General features: G+C 37.8%; 1 protein-coding gene across 1 annotated transcript in view; it reads left to right on the top strand.

Annotated features, from left to right (window-relative positions):
* Positions 1-36: 36 nt before the first annotated feature.
* LOC117292732 (cytohesin-1-like) overlaps positions 37-12,642 on the top strand; it is a 57,427-nt gene continuing 44,821 nt past the window's right edge. Inside the window, exon 1 of the mRNA XM_033774877.1 lies at positions 37-274. Coding sequence (XP_033630768.1) covers positions 187-274 — 88 coding nt within the window. The 5' untranslated portion in view covers positions 37-186. The remainder of the gene's footprint in view (positions 275-12,642) is intronic.

The raw sequence follows: 12,642 nt of genomic DNA, 5'->3' as shown, positions 1-12,642 counted from the left end.
GTGTGTGTGTGCGTCTTCCGCCTTGCTCAGCTCAGCTCTCTAACGGCCGGGCCGTTACTTGGTGCTGAAACTATCCATTCCCGTTGATCATCACAGGGAAGTAGTACAGCGTAGGTTCGCTGTGTGTTTCAACCAACCTCCTTACTGGATCAGGATTGAGTGAGGAAAACAGACGGTTGCAATCATATGAATAAAGACAGAATGGCGGACCAGGATTCGAGTTCGATCGACACTACAATGTCTTGCATTGATTCAGAGCCACATCTCTACCCTGGTGAGAATGATTTCACTTGTTGTGCAAATTAAAATGAAGTGTTTCTGTGTTTTTCTGTGTTTAATTTGTGGGTTGGCTGGATGCCGCATTTGCAAACGTAGTCATGCATTATTGCGTACCTTTCTTTACTTGTGAGTCTTCTGTTGTGGTTCATCATCTTAGAATAAAGTCTTTTTTTTTATGCAGTGATTTTCATGCAGTGATATCAACCTCCTTTTCATTTGTATTGTATAAATAATTTAGATAATTGTACATTATTCAATTCGTACTCGGATAAATACTTCCATGTATTTTTGTTTACTATTTCTTTAATTCCTGGGTCTGTGGTATCAGTTAGTGTGTTTGGCTTCTAATCTAATTCTACCTGGTTAATTGTAAGTAGTGTAAATTGTTACCATACCCATGGAGGAAGGATTGTGTTACTGACTGAGTGTTGTCTTTCCTTGCTTGATGCGTTTTCTAAGTGTTAGTGTTACGTGATACTAGCGTTTTGTTTCTTGGAGCCATTAACAGCTCAACAAGGTGGGCTAGACCTTTTTCTTTTTTAAACACAGAGGTAGGCATCAACTGCCTAGGGACTTGACCTGAGGGAGGGCGCTATTTCCCAGGAATGGCGCTCTTATCGCCCAGGAAGCATGAAACACTCTCCTAAAACATTTAACATCAATTTTTACTATGTATTAAAAATTGTAAAAAAATAGCATATTTAACTCTTGGAAAACAAAATTTGAACACAATTTATTCTATTCTAAATATATTAAAGACGGCATCCATCAGCAGGAATACAGACCAAAATTTGAAAAAACTGGAATATAAACAATCAATTGAGCGCAACACTTAATATGGTCAACAAAAAATAAGCAGAAAAATCACCATACTGAAGGAATTGTACTGAAAACATTCAAGTTAACATGAGATAAAAAAACATTAAACCAATTTAATTTATTGTTTGCTAATGCTATATGGGTAAACAGATCATTATCAACATGATACTTGCATGTGGATATATTCCCTATAAAGTAATTGGTCAGTTCTACATTGTGTTACTGTTTTATTGAAAGAATTGAACATCCACATTTTTTCTCAGGCACAGGAAAAAGATGCATTTCCTGAACAGTAGACTGATTTTTTTTTTCTTCAAATTAAAACCTTGGTCATCCAAGTATTCTTCCACATTCACTGTTCAATTGGTCATCGATGGTATTTTCCTGTTTCAACAATAGTTTGTTTTTCCTTTTCTTTTTAGCTCATTGTGGCTTTTCACGTTTAAGGAGCTATTTGAAACCTAAACAATTCTGATTTAAAGTCACCTGGAAATAGAATTTTTTTTCTTTCAAACATAAAAGTATTTGCTTACGAACAATAAAACAATTTTTTCAGTAATTGTTTGTCACGATTTATATGTTTAAAAAATATATAAAGTTGTTTGGGGGGCTGACTCCGCCTACCCCTTTTGTGACGTCAATCGAGGCAGACTTTGCCTGCAATGCGTATAAAGTACATGTACGTCCTAGTCGTGAGTTGGTTCATTTCAAAAAGTGTTTTTCTGCATTCAGCAGCAAAACACCTGGTCGGCATTGCCGGAAAAAACAAAAAAGATTTTTTTGAAACGTACAAACTCACGACTTGGTCCGTACATGTACTTTGCAATTGCGTTTACTCTACGCATTACAGGCAAAGTCTGCCTCGATTTACGTCACGAACAGCGCCCTCCCGGGTCGGAGTCTACTGTTAAATTTGTAAATAACATAAGAACTGATTTTTAAAAACCTTAGTTAACTGTTTATTCACATTCCGCTCATCAAAACACATATATTAGTGACAAAAGCTTTATTTTGAAAAAATACAACTTCCAGGTGACTTTAATTGAAAGTTGTATTTAAATATTTTCATACAAATTTGAAAAATGCTGATTTTAATTATTTCAATCAAGTGGCAGCAAAAAAACCAACACATCTAGGCAATGTGGAGTAAAACATTGAAAGTAAAATGTGTGCATTTGGTTCTCGATTGCTTCTTTATTGATTTTGAATTTAGTTTTGGTATCAGTTTTAGCAAAGTGCAAGGACCTTAAGTTAGGGTTTTTTTCATCCGATATTATAGTACATTTTTGTTCAATAATCTCATGTTTTGTACATGTAGCAGAGTCTTTCTTGAGTGCGAAAAAAAACATCCAATTAGGTATGCTTTGAGTTAGTTCTTACATTAGAGTTAAAATTATACAATTCATCAAGCCCGCAGTTTTTAGTTACACTTGGCATCATCACAATTATATGACTGTACTGTCCAGAAAAGTTCAGTGATTAGGTTCAGTAAGCCTGAGGTGATCTTACAAACAGTCACTTGTGTCTCATATTATAACCTCCCAACCACAAAGGTTTGATGAAAGTCACTAGAGTCGCTAGAGGCATCTTAGGATCTCAGAACCTGAAGGAAGCCACCCAGGGGCTAACCACAGTAGAAGCTGGATGGGAGCAGTTTGAAGACATTCTTAATTTGAAGTTTGATGGGGGAGCCCTGTGGCCTTCCTGCTACTTGGAGGGGGGGGGGGGGTTATTAGGTTTTATGTACTTGTCTTCAGGAGTCCTTCCACTCTCGCAGTCTTCTGAATCTAAATCCAGTATGTTACATGTAGGTGCATTTATTAGGTGGGGTTGCTGCAGATTAAAGCCAGGTTATGACCTCAGGTTATGACCTCTTCCTGACTGTAGTTGGTCTTCACATTGTGAAGATATTAAGACAATGGGTGTGTCTTAAGACAATGGGTGTGTCTGATCATGGTCTGATGTGTAATGATACATGTACCCCATACTTTCCTGCTGTTACATCTTCTTCCTTAATAATTCAAGGAGGGACAGACCCTACTGGGTCAGGGCTGTGTCTGATTAGTGTTGAGTGCATCGATGACCTTCCTGCTTGTTGGTTAGCCCAGAGCCACTTTATCCTTGTCTCTTTCACTTTGTGTTGGAGTTGTGAGCTTGATCATTTCTTCTTCATTATTCTGGGTTGAGGGTGTATCATAAAGGATGTGATAAATGTGATAGGTGTTGATTTCCAACCCACTTTACTGATGTTTTCGAGGGGGCCTTTTTGACTTTGTGGTCAACAGGCATTAGATTTTCAGGATTGTTTTCAAATTAAATTATTGAAATAAGTAAAGTCAGTCACTAAAGGGAGAAAGAAATTGTCCTTGTGTCCAAACCTGTAGTTTTGTATTTCTGATGATGCACAGAGTCTAAACCCCAGGAGAATTGTAACATCTTGAGACTGAAAGGGTTATGTGTCTTAAACAAAGACTCCAGGTCTGCAAGATTCCCCTCAGGAATGTTTACATTTGTCAAATCACTAAACTATAATTCAACAAGTTTATAAAAGATGTGTAGTCGTCTAGTCTACTGACTTTTTGAAGTCATGTTTTTCCTGACATGTGTGCGTTCTTCCAGAGTTTTTGTTGAAATGAAAACAAAAAGTCTTCCTGGCAGAGGTTCTGGGAGTAAGTGTGAAGCCCAATATATGAGATCACTATTTTCCACTCATTGTAAGTTTTGATAATAAAATAATTTCAAACCATTGTCTGGGTGTTAATATGTCCACAAACAAGTAACACAAGAGGACTTTACATAGCCAGTCTTGAATACACAATACATACTTTACATTACTATCCATTGTACTAATGTCCTTGATTGGAGTAGTGTTAGACAAGCCAACAACAACAAGTTAAACAATAAGTTTATTTCTTTGTGGTGTCTATGGACTTTAACTACCTTAGCATACCCCAGTGGTGTTTCAGACTTCTCTCATGGGAGCAGACTTCTACTTCTAGGAGTGGCTCCAGCTTTGTTTGAATCTCAAGTGGTTCTTAGTTTTCTTGGTAATTTGACATTGAAAAATGTTTTTCAGATTGTAATAATAAGTTCCCCAAGAACAAATTTGAAAGAGTGGATAGGAGTGAGTTTTAAGAAACTTGGGAGTGCTGGTGAGTAACTTGTTTATTGTTATTTATAATGAGTGGTTACAATAATGACAAGTATTTTACAGTGATTAAAGTGTGTTTTTGTTGTGTGTTCTATGTGCCATAAAATGGGATGATTCAACGCAGTGAGTTACTGACTGATTTTGTGTCTACTTTTCTTGGAAGTCTGACTGTTTGAAAACTTGGCAAACATCTGGCTATAGACTAAGGACCATAGCTCCATGATAACTAACAACCAGAATGTGAGGTAACTGGAATGCAAAATGTTAACCTGAACAAGGGGACATCATAGTTGTTTACCTCAATGGCTAGTTTGTTTGCTACCACTGTTTGTATTTAAATATAGATGAATGTGGTTTACACTTTGTAAGAACTTCTGCAAATGTGTACGGTTTGTGTAAACAATAAATATCGCATATTTCCAAGAACATGGATGTAAGCCTACTATAAAACTTTGCTCCTTGCCCCTGGTCAGTGTTGTTTTACATTTATAACTTGTCATGAATATTCTTAATGGGAGTAATTGAATATGATGAGTAAGTGTATTGTAGGATAGGCCTACAACACTTGTATCCTACAATAAACACATGTAATAAGAGAACACAGTTAATCTTGTACAGTGTTAAATTATACACAGTATGCTGTGTACACTAAAGCCGTGTTCCCATTGGACTTATTTTTGCTAAAGTACCGCGACTTTTCTGTAGAATGACAAAATTAAATCCAATGGGAACGCATGTTAAACTGACCTCCCTGTCAACTTACCGCGACCGTGATGTAAAACTAACAGGCCGAATGAGGTCGCGGAAGACTTCCGCGCAGCCACGGTAAGTTATCAGGGCCGATAAAAAGTCCAATGGGAACGCTCCGCGCTGTAAACCTACCGCGACCACGGTGTAAAACGCTTTGCAAATAACACCACTTCCTGTAGCTGTATACACACAGAGGGCGCGCGAAAATGGAAGTATGGTTCCCTGTCTCGTTTGCACTGACCATCATACCATATGCAGCGTGTGTACATGTACCATGTAATACAAAACAACGCTATTTTCCAATTTCGTCCAGTTGGTACTATACTACAGTACTACTTTGGTAAGAAATATGGCAGATTTGATCAATTTTGTGAGGAGTTTAATAGGGCTAGGCGAATGTGAAAATGCTGATGAAGGAACAGGTGAAATGATGGTGGATATTCAGTCAGTGCAAACGAGAAGAAGACGTACGAGCCATTTCCAGGTTTTGTTGTTGTAGGAGGAATGCCTATAAAAATTATGTAGCGTCGTCGCGTTCGTCAATAAAATAGCGCGCGAAAACTACGTCACAGACACGTCGTATCCTGCTTAGGTCAAAGGTGACTGTGCACAGCGCCCCCGATGTGTGACGATCTGCCAGTTTTGGAGAGCGAGTTAGCTGTTCCGTCGTGGAATTTAAGTCCAGGTGGGAACGCACGGTAGAACTACACCTAATCCAGTCACGGTAACTTTCCGCGTGGCCGCGGAAGAAAAAGTCCAATGGGAACACGGCTTTGGAATACATAAAATGTTAACAGTACAGTAGACCATGTGACAGAGTGAAACATTTGCAAAACAAAATGGACATGTGTCCAACATGAACAGTTACATACAGTTGTCATCCTGTATCCTTATTGGTCATTTTGAAATCTCTCTAGTGACCATTATACAAAGTAGAGCTTAGCTGTTCATTGGCATAGACCAGGTCTCAGGATAGTTGATGTTCAATCGAGACACCATTTAAAAATTTACATTACTCAATTTGACTCGTTAAAAACAGGCCGTGTGAAATTGATATTGTGTGCCTTTGTGATATCTTGTATTTTTGTGTTGTTTGATAGTCACTGAAATTCAACATTGCTCTGATCCTGAACAATTTGAGTGGGAGTTTAATAATTAGGTTTTTGAAACTCAGTACACTGCCAAATAAAGTCTTTTATTACACATCATACCATAGTACACTGCCAAATAAAGTCTTTTATTACACATCATACCACAGTGCACTGCCAAGTTCAATGTTAAGTTTATTTTGTCTACGAACTGATAATGTCTGCCCTACGCGTTCTCCCTGCCACATACCCCCTGCCATGCTAGTGAAAAGAAGCGAAAATACAGGTTCAATAAAACACAGTAATGTGAGAGTTTTAACATTGTACAATCACACAATACGAACAGCATTATGGTACAATGCAATAATACAGGGCTGTTGTTGATTGAAGGGATTTGAACTCAACCATAAACAGCACAGTTGATCCAGAACTTAATATAGCATCTGAGCTTTAGCCAGCTGCACTACCCACTAAGCACAGCACAGTATCAGCTTGGCAAGCTGTGATCCTCTGGCACAACCCCCAACAGAGCCAAGCTTTCTACAGAAACTGTTTGTCATAGTTTGAAGCTCAAGCTGTCAATCATAAACAAGATACCACCCACCAACAAGGAAATCAAGCCAAGGAAAGAAAACTACATTCCAGCAGTGAACTTGGAATCATATTGTGAAAGCGAAAAATGGGCTCGTGATAAGAACTTGGATATTTCATTTCCTTGTTCAATTATGATCCATGTTTCTTAAAATGAGGTGTCATGCTTTACTGGCAAAACATATCTTAAAACTGTTAGACTGTATTTATCACTAAGTGTACAAATGTCAAAACAATAAAACTTACCTATGAAAATTTCAGGAGGTCAGGTTTTTGACATAAATTCAAAAAATCTGGAGCGACTATGTCCATGTAGGAAGACTAATTTGTAACAGGAATACACAATCTGAGAAGCATTAATCTGAGAAGCATTACTGCAATAGCGGTTCTCAGATTCAAATTTGGGGGATTAAAAACTGATTCCTAGAAACACATTACTTAGAAGTGATAGTTTCTAAAAACGATTTATATTATCGAAAGCTGATGTACATGCAGGCTTCTCAAAATAAACCAAGTTTTTTATTGGCATTAAATTTTAAGCGTGATTACACGCTAAGACCTGAATAGTTCGTTGAAGCTCTCTGGGATTTTTTTTGTTTGGTTGTACAAATTTGAAATCAAAGTTGCTGGTTATGTGATAAAAGCGTAGTTAATAAGGGAATCAATGTGTGTTGAAGAGGTTTTCAACTAGTGGTTTAATCCCAACGAGGCCTGGTTCTTGATAATTTTAGCGAGACGAAGTCTTGGTAAATTATCAAGAACCAGGCCTCGGCGGATTTAAGCCACTAGTTGAAAACCGATGCAACACACTTTGATTCCCGTTCATAAATACCTTTTCGGTCAAAAACATCAACGCTTATGATCAAAAAGTAGAATAAATGCAAAAATTATAATTTGTCAATGATGTCTTTCAACACAACACCCCTCCAGCTATGAAATGGTAAGGCCCAGTCAAGGCCCTCGCGTAAACAACTCCATATAAGGGAATGCTGTGCGCGTCGCGCGTATCGCGTGATGTGGCACAACTGTCTTGGCCTTTGCTCTCGACCAATAGGAATGAAGAAGCTGTCTTATTAGCACATGCCTGTATTAGCACAGGTGCAAACTCGCGTGTCACGCCCATGTTTCAACACTTTTTACTGGTGTTATATCGTCCGTTCAAACAACCCCTCGTGGTGCCCTCTCGACCAATCAGAATGGATAAACTGTCTGAGGTATTTATGAAATGCAGCTTTTAACATGCGTTGGCAACATATTGAAGTATTGCTTTATTCAGTTGCTTTGCCATTGTGCTAACATATAACAATACACCGTGTGAAGCAGACATTTTGTAAAGCTGAATGTATGGTGGGTACGTTCATGTATGTGAACTTTGACAGTTACACGCACAAAGGAATCTGAACACTTGAGTTTGTGAACCTTAAAAATTATGATGAAACAAACTTTCGTTTCGTTACAAATAATGTTTTTCTCTCATTCAAATAAATCAAAATGGAAATAAAAGACACAAGATATAAAATAGTCTGGTCCCTTGAACTTCAAAGAACAATCATTATCCCCTTCCAAGACTTTTAAGCACCAAAAAACAACAACAAACAAACTAGTAAACAAAAACAAACAACAAACAAACAAGTAAACAAAAGCAAACAACAAACAAACCAACAAACACCCTAACAAACAACCAACCAAACTGTAGCATGAACATTAAGTATTGTTTGAAGCTTTGCATGGTGTGGAGAAGTAGGAAGCAACTATAAATAAACAGAAAGAAGAGCAGAGTATACTGTTTGAAACTTTGCATGGTGTGGAGAAGTAGGAAGCAACTATAAATAAACAGAAAGAAGAGCAGAGTATACTGTTTGAAACTTTGCATGGTGTGGAGAAGTAGGAAGCAACTATAAATAAACAGAAAGAAGAGCAGAGTATACTGTTTGAAACTTTGAAACCAAACTGGCTCTTCTCCTCAGACCCAACACTCATACTAAAGAGATTTTTACATGTACCCGCAAGTTTTTTAATTTATTTATAGTTTCTTTCTAAAGGCTTCATTGCTCCTCTCAGTTTTAAGCCAATCAGTGTGTCTGACATGTGCAGTTTTATTGACATGCTCCTGTGACAATTCAAACTTTGTATATCCTGCCATCTTCAAATTAAAAAAAACAAAATCTTAAAAATCCTTGATGTTATGCCCAGACGTGGAATACTTTTGGGCATTTCTACCTATAGTCAACACTCTGTTGCATGGTTGCTTGCAAGAACCCCTTGGAGGGAGGGGGGCCTATAGTCAACACTCTGTTGCATGGTTGCTTGCAAGAACCCCTTGGAGGGAGGGGGGGCCTATAGTCAACACTCTGTTGCATGGTTGCTTGCAAGAACCCCTTGGAGGGAGGGGGGCCTATAGTCAACACTCTGTTGCATGGTTGCTTGCAAGAACCCCTTGGAGGGAGGGGGGGCCTATAGTCAACACTCTGTAGCATGGTTGCTTGCAAGAACCCCTTGGAGGGAGGGGGGCCTATAGTCAACACTCTGTTGCATGGTTGCTTGCAAGAAACCCTTGGAGGGAGGGGTTGCATGGTTGCTTGCAAGAACCCCTTGGAGGGAGGGGGGCCTATAGTCAACACTCTGTCGCATGGTTGCTTGCAAGAACCCCTTTGAGGGAGGGGTTGCATGGTTGCTTGCAAGAACCCCTTGGAGGGAGGGGGGGTGTAGCCTACTGTAGAGGGGAAGAGAACAATCATTGGCGTGTGCCAGCCAAGCTAAGGTCAGCCTAATTATTAAGAGGGTCATGTCCCTAGGGGTACAGTGACTTGAGTAATTTAGCACACTAGTGCTTATGTTATCAGCAAGGGATCAATTAGGACAAACTTTGGATTTAAGGGTGTGTTGGTGCATGGAAGGACAGCTTACATTACTGTGGTTATTGCTGTTTACTAAAGACGCTGAAAGAGAGAACAGTCTGTTTGTATGTCCTTGCTTTGTGGTAATGGAGTATGCTAGTCAAGGTACATGCTGCAAATACATCTTTTAGAGCCTCTATGAATGTAGCTTTTAAACATGTTTATCGTTTAAATTATTAACTTTGTGACATTTATGAGAGAGCCAGACATACTTCTGTTATGTTCCTTCATTCTGTAAGAAACAAAGTGTACTTTTAAAGAACTACAATTTTCAGATTGCCCTAGGTTGGTAACCTTTATCCTTGCCCTTTCCGCTTGCTACCCTGTAGGTACAAATCCCTCAAAGGCACTATTATCCCAAACATTCTTCCTTAATTTGTGGTCAGCATCAGTAAGGATCACAGTTGACACTCTTGAGTGATGAAATTGTGCAAGAAAATATCAGGAAGTGGCTGTTCCAGTTCATAGGTATCATGTTACAGTACTCTAAAATTAAGAAACTTTTTAAGTTGAATTAGTCTGTGATTCCTTAAAGTAAAACTATTTTTGTGACCTCACTCTAATGTTGAAAGTGTAGATTATTTTTACAAATCTACACTTAACTGTAGATTTTTTACAATTCTACACTGACGTGTTGATCAGTTACGAATCTAAAGTGTAGATACGCGTGTGTAACATAATCTACAGTGTGGTGTAAATTCATTGCAACTTCAGTCAAAAGTTCCACTTGAAAATTACTGTCTTTTCAACATGAAAGTTAGCATGTACTGAAACAAAACCTGGCTGAGAACACGTTATCTTTCAATTTACAAAAACATTTTCCAGTTTAGAAAATTCACTTTAGTTACACAATTTATTGTTAGCTGAGCAAACTGACGTTGTAGTACGTACTCGGTAATGTTGCAAACCCTAAAGTATGGCTATTTTCAAAATGTGACCAACCGTGATTTGACAACCTATCTAGTGGGTTTCTATTGAGAAATCCAATTCCTTGAAACGGTTACGTAACCAATGGGGGAAATAGTTTAAAGGCAGTTGACACTATTGTCAAAGACTAGCCTTCACAGTTGGTGTATCTCAACATATGCATAAAATAACTAACCTGTGAAAATTTGAGCTGAATCGGTCATCGAAGTTGCGAGATAATAATGAAAGAAAAGACACCCTTGTCACATGAAGTTGTGTGCGTTTAGATGGTTGATTTCGAGACCTAAAGTTCTAAATCTGAGGTCTCGAAATCAAATTCGTGGAAATTACTTCTTTCTCGAAAACTATGGCACTTTTTCACAATATTTTATACCATCAACCTCTCCCCATTACTCATCACCAAGAAAGGTTTTATGCTAACAAATATTATGAGTAATTACCAATAGTGTCCACTGCCTTTAAGTCAGACAGAGAATAGACTCTAAAGTGTAGATTCATGAATACATTGTACTCGCCTTTGGCTGGTACATTCTATTCACGAATCTACACTTTCTCGTCCATTCTCCTAAACTTAATTTTATAATTTGTTTTGACCTTTACAGCAGTGTTCATAAAGCACTGTACTCAGTACTTCACAGAGTTCTGTCAAAAAAAACACAGACAAATTACTCATCATTCTAAGAGAATAAAACAAATAATTATATTCTTTATCCTCAATGCAAAACTAATATATTATTAAAAATTTGATTTAGTTTTGGAATTATTTTTCCTTAGAGAGGAAGCATAAGTTCCCACATTAAAAACAATTTCAACAGAAAATCTTAAAATTCCTGCATCGTGTTGTGTTTATGGTACACATGTACAATCACCGCGTATAATTAAATCTTAACAATTTCCAGGTATTGTAGGTGTCTTTCTTTTCTCCCGTTCACTCTCTTCCTTCTCGTCAATTTCATTTCCTTTGGAGCATGTCTTACCATCTGCTAAATTGATCCATTACTTCATCGATCAAATCTTAACCAAAGATTTCAAGAAAACTTAATTACTTTCTTTCTTGAGCAGCACAGCAGTCCATTTTTTATTAATTTGATATAGATCCCTTTTTCCAATTTCATTTTTTCCCCTCCTGGTAAACATTCTTGAACCAACTGGTAATTTGATCCATGTGTTGCCAGTTTGAAGATGCTGGGTTGTTTTGAGTTTGTCATGACGCTGTTTTGAAAGTATTAAAATTAAGAAGGCTCAGTTACTGAGTGTCAGCTTCCTGAGGGTGTGACCTCACTTAAAGTCTTGTCTTGAGAAGTGACACAGTTCAGGGGCTATTGTTTTTGGAAATGAGAAGTTCTCTATTAACATTACCAAGTTTTATGAACTTCGCTCTTAAAGGGGCACAGCAATTTTGAGGAAAATGTAAATTTGTTGTGGAACTTTGCAAATTTTGCAAACTTTGGGCACCATAGCAAAAGCACAGGGCACCATAGCAAAAGCACAGGGCACCAAGGCAGTTGCTGTATGTGTCATGGGTTATGTTAAGGCCTATTGTTCATTGAAACTAAATGTTCCAATTCATAGATTGTGTACAATGATCAAGAAGTACTCTGGTTTCAATGTCTTGGATCTACTTGCTGTAAGCAAATGTTTTCTGTTTACATCAGAGAATACAAACTTTTAAAAACATGACGAGTCGGCATGAATAAATAAGGAATTTTGTGCTTCTTTGTACTACATGTGTATTTTTTTACTAAAAGCAATCTTCACCAAGAAGCAAACAATTCTATGTTTACCTTATATTAAGTGCAGAATGGTAACAGTAATCGCAGAATTCCACGATAAGAAGAGCCTTGAAATTCAGCCCTGAGTTAATGAATAAGTAGACACATGAAGTAGTGACACTCAAAACAAGTTGGTACATGTACATGTACATAGTACACTTATGTACAGTATTACCTAGTCCTTGTACAGTATTACCTAGTCCTTGTACAGTATTACCTAGTCCTTGTACAGTATTACCTAGTCCTTGTACAGTATTACCTAGTCCTTGTACAGTATTACCTAGTCCTTGTACAGTATTACCTAGTCCTTGTACAGTATTACCTAGTCCTTGTACAGTATTACCTAGTCCTTGTACAGTATTACCTAG

The sequence above is a fragment of the Asterias rubens genome, chromosome 7, assembly GCF_902459465.1.
Source record: "Asterias rubens chromosome 7, eAstRub1.3, whole genome shotgun sequence".
Lineage (NCBI taxonomy): Eukaryota > Metazoa > Echinodermata > Asteroidea > Forcipulatida > Asteriidae > Asterias > Asterias rubens.
Note: the sequence above shows the minus strand (reverse complement) of the source record. Positions and strands in the feature narration are given on the sequence as shown.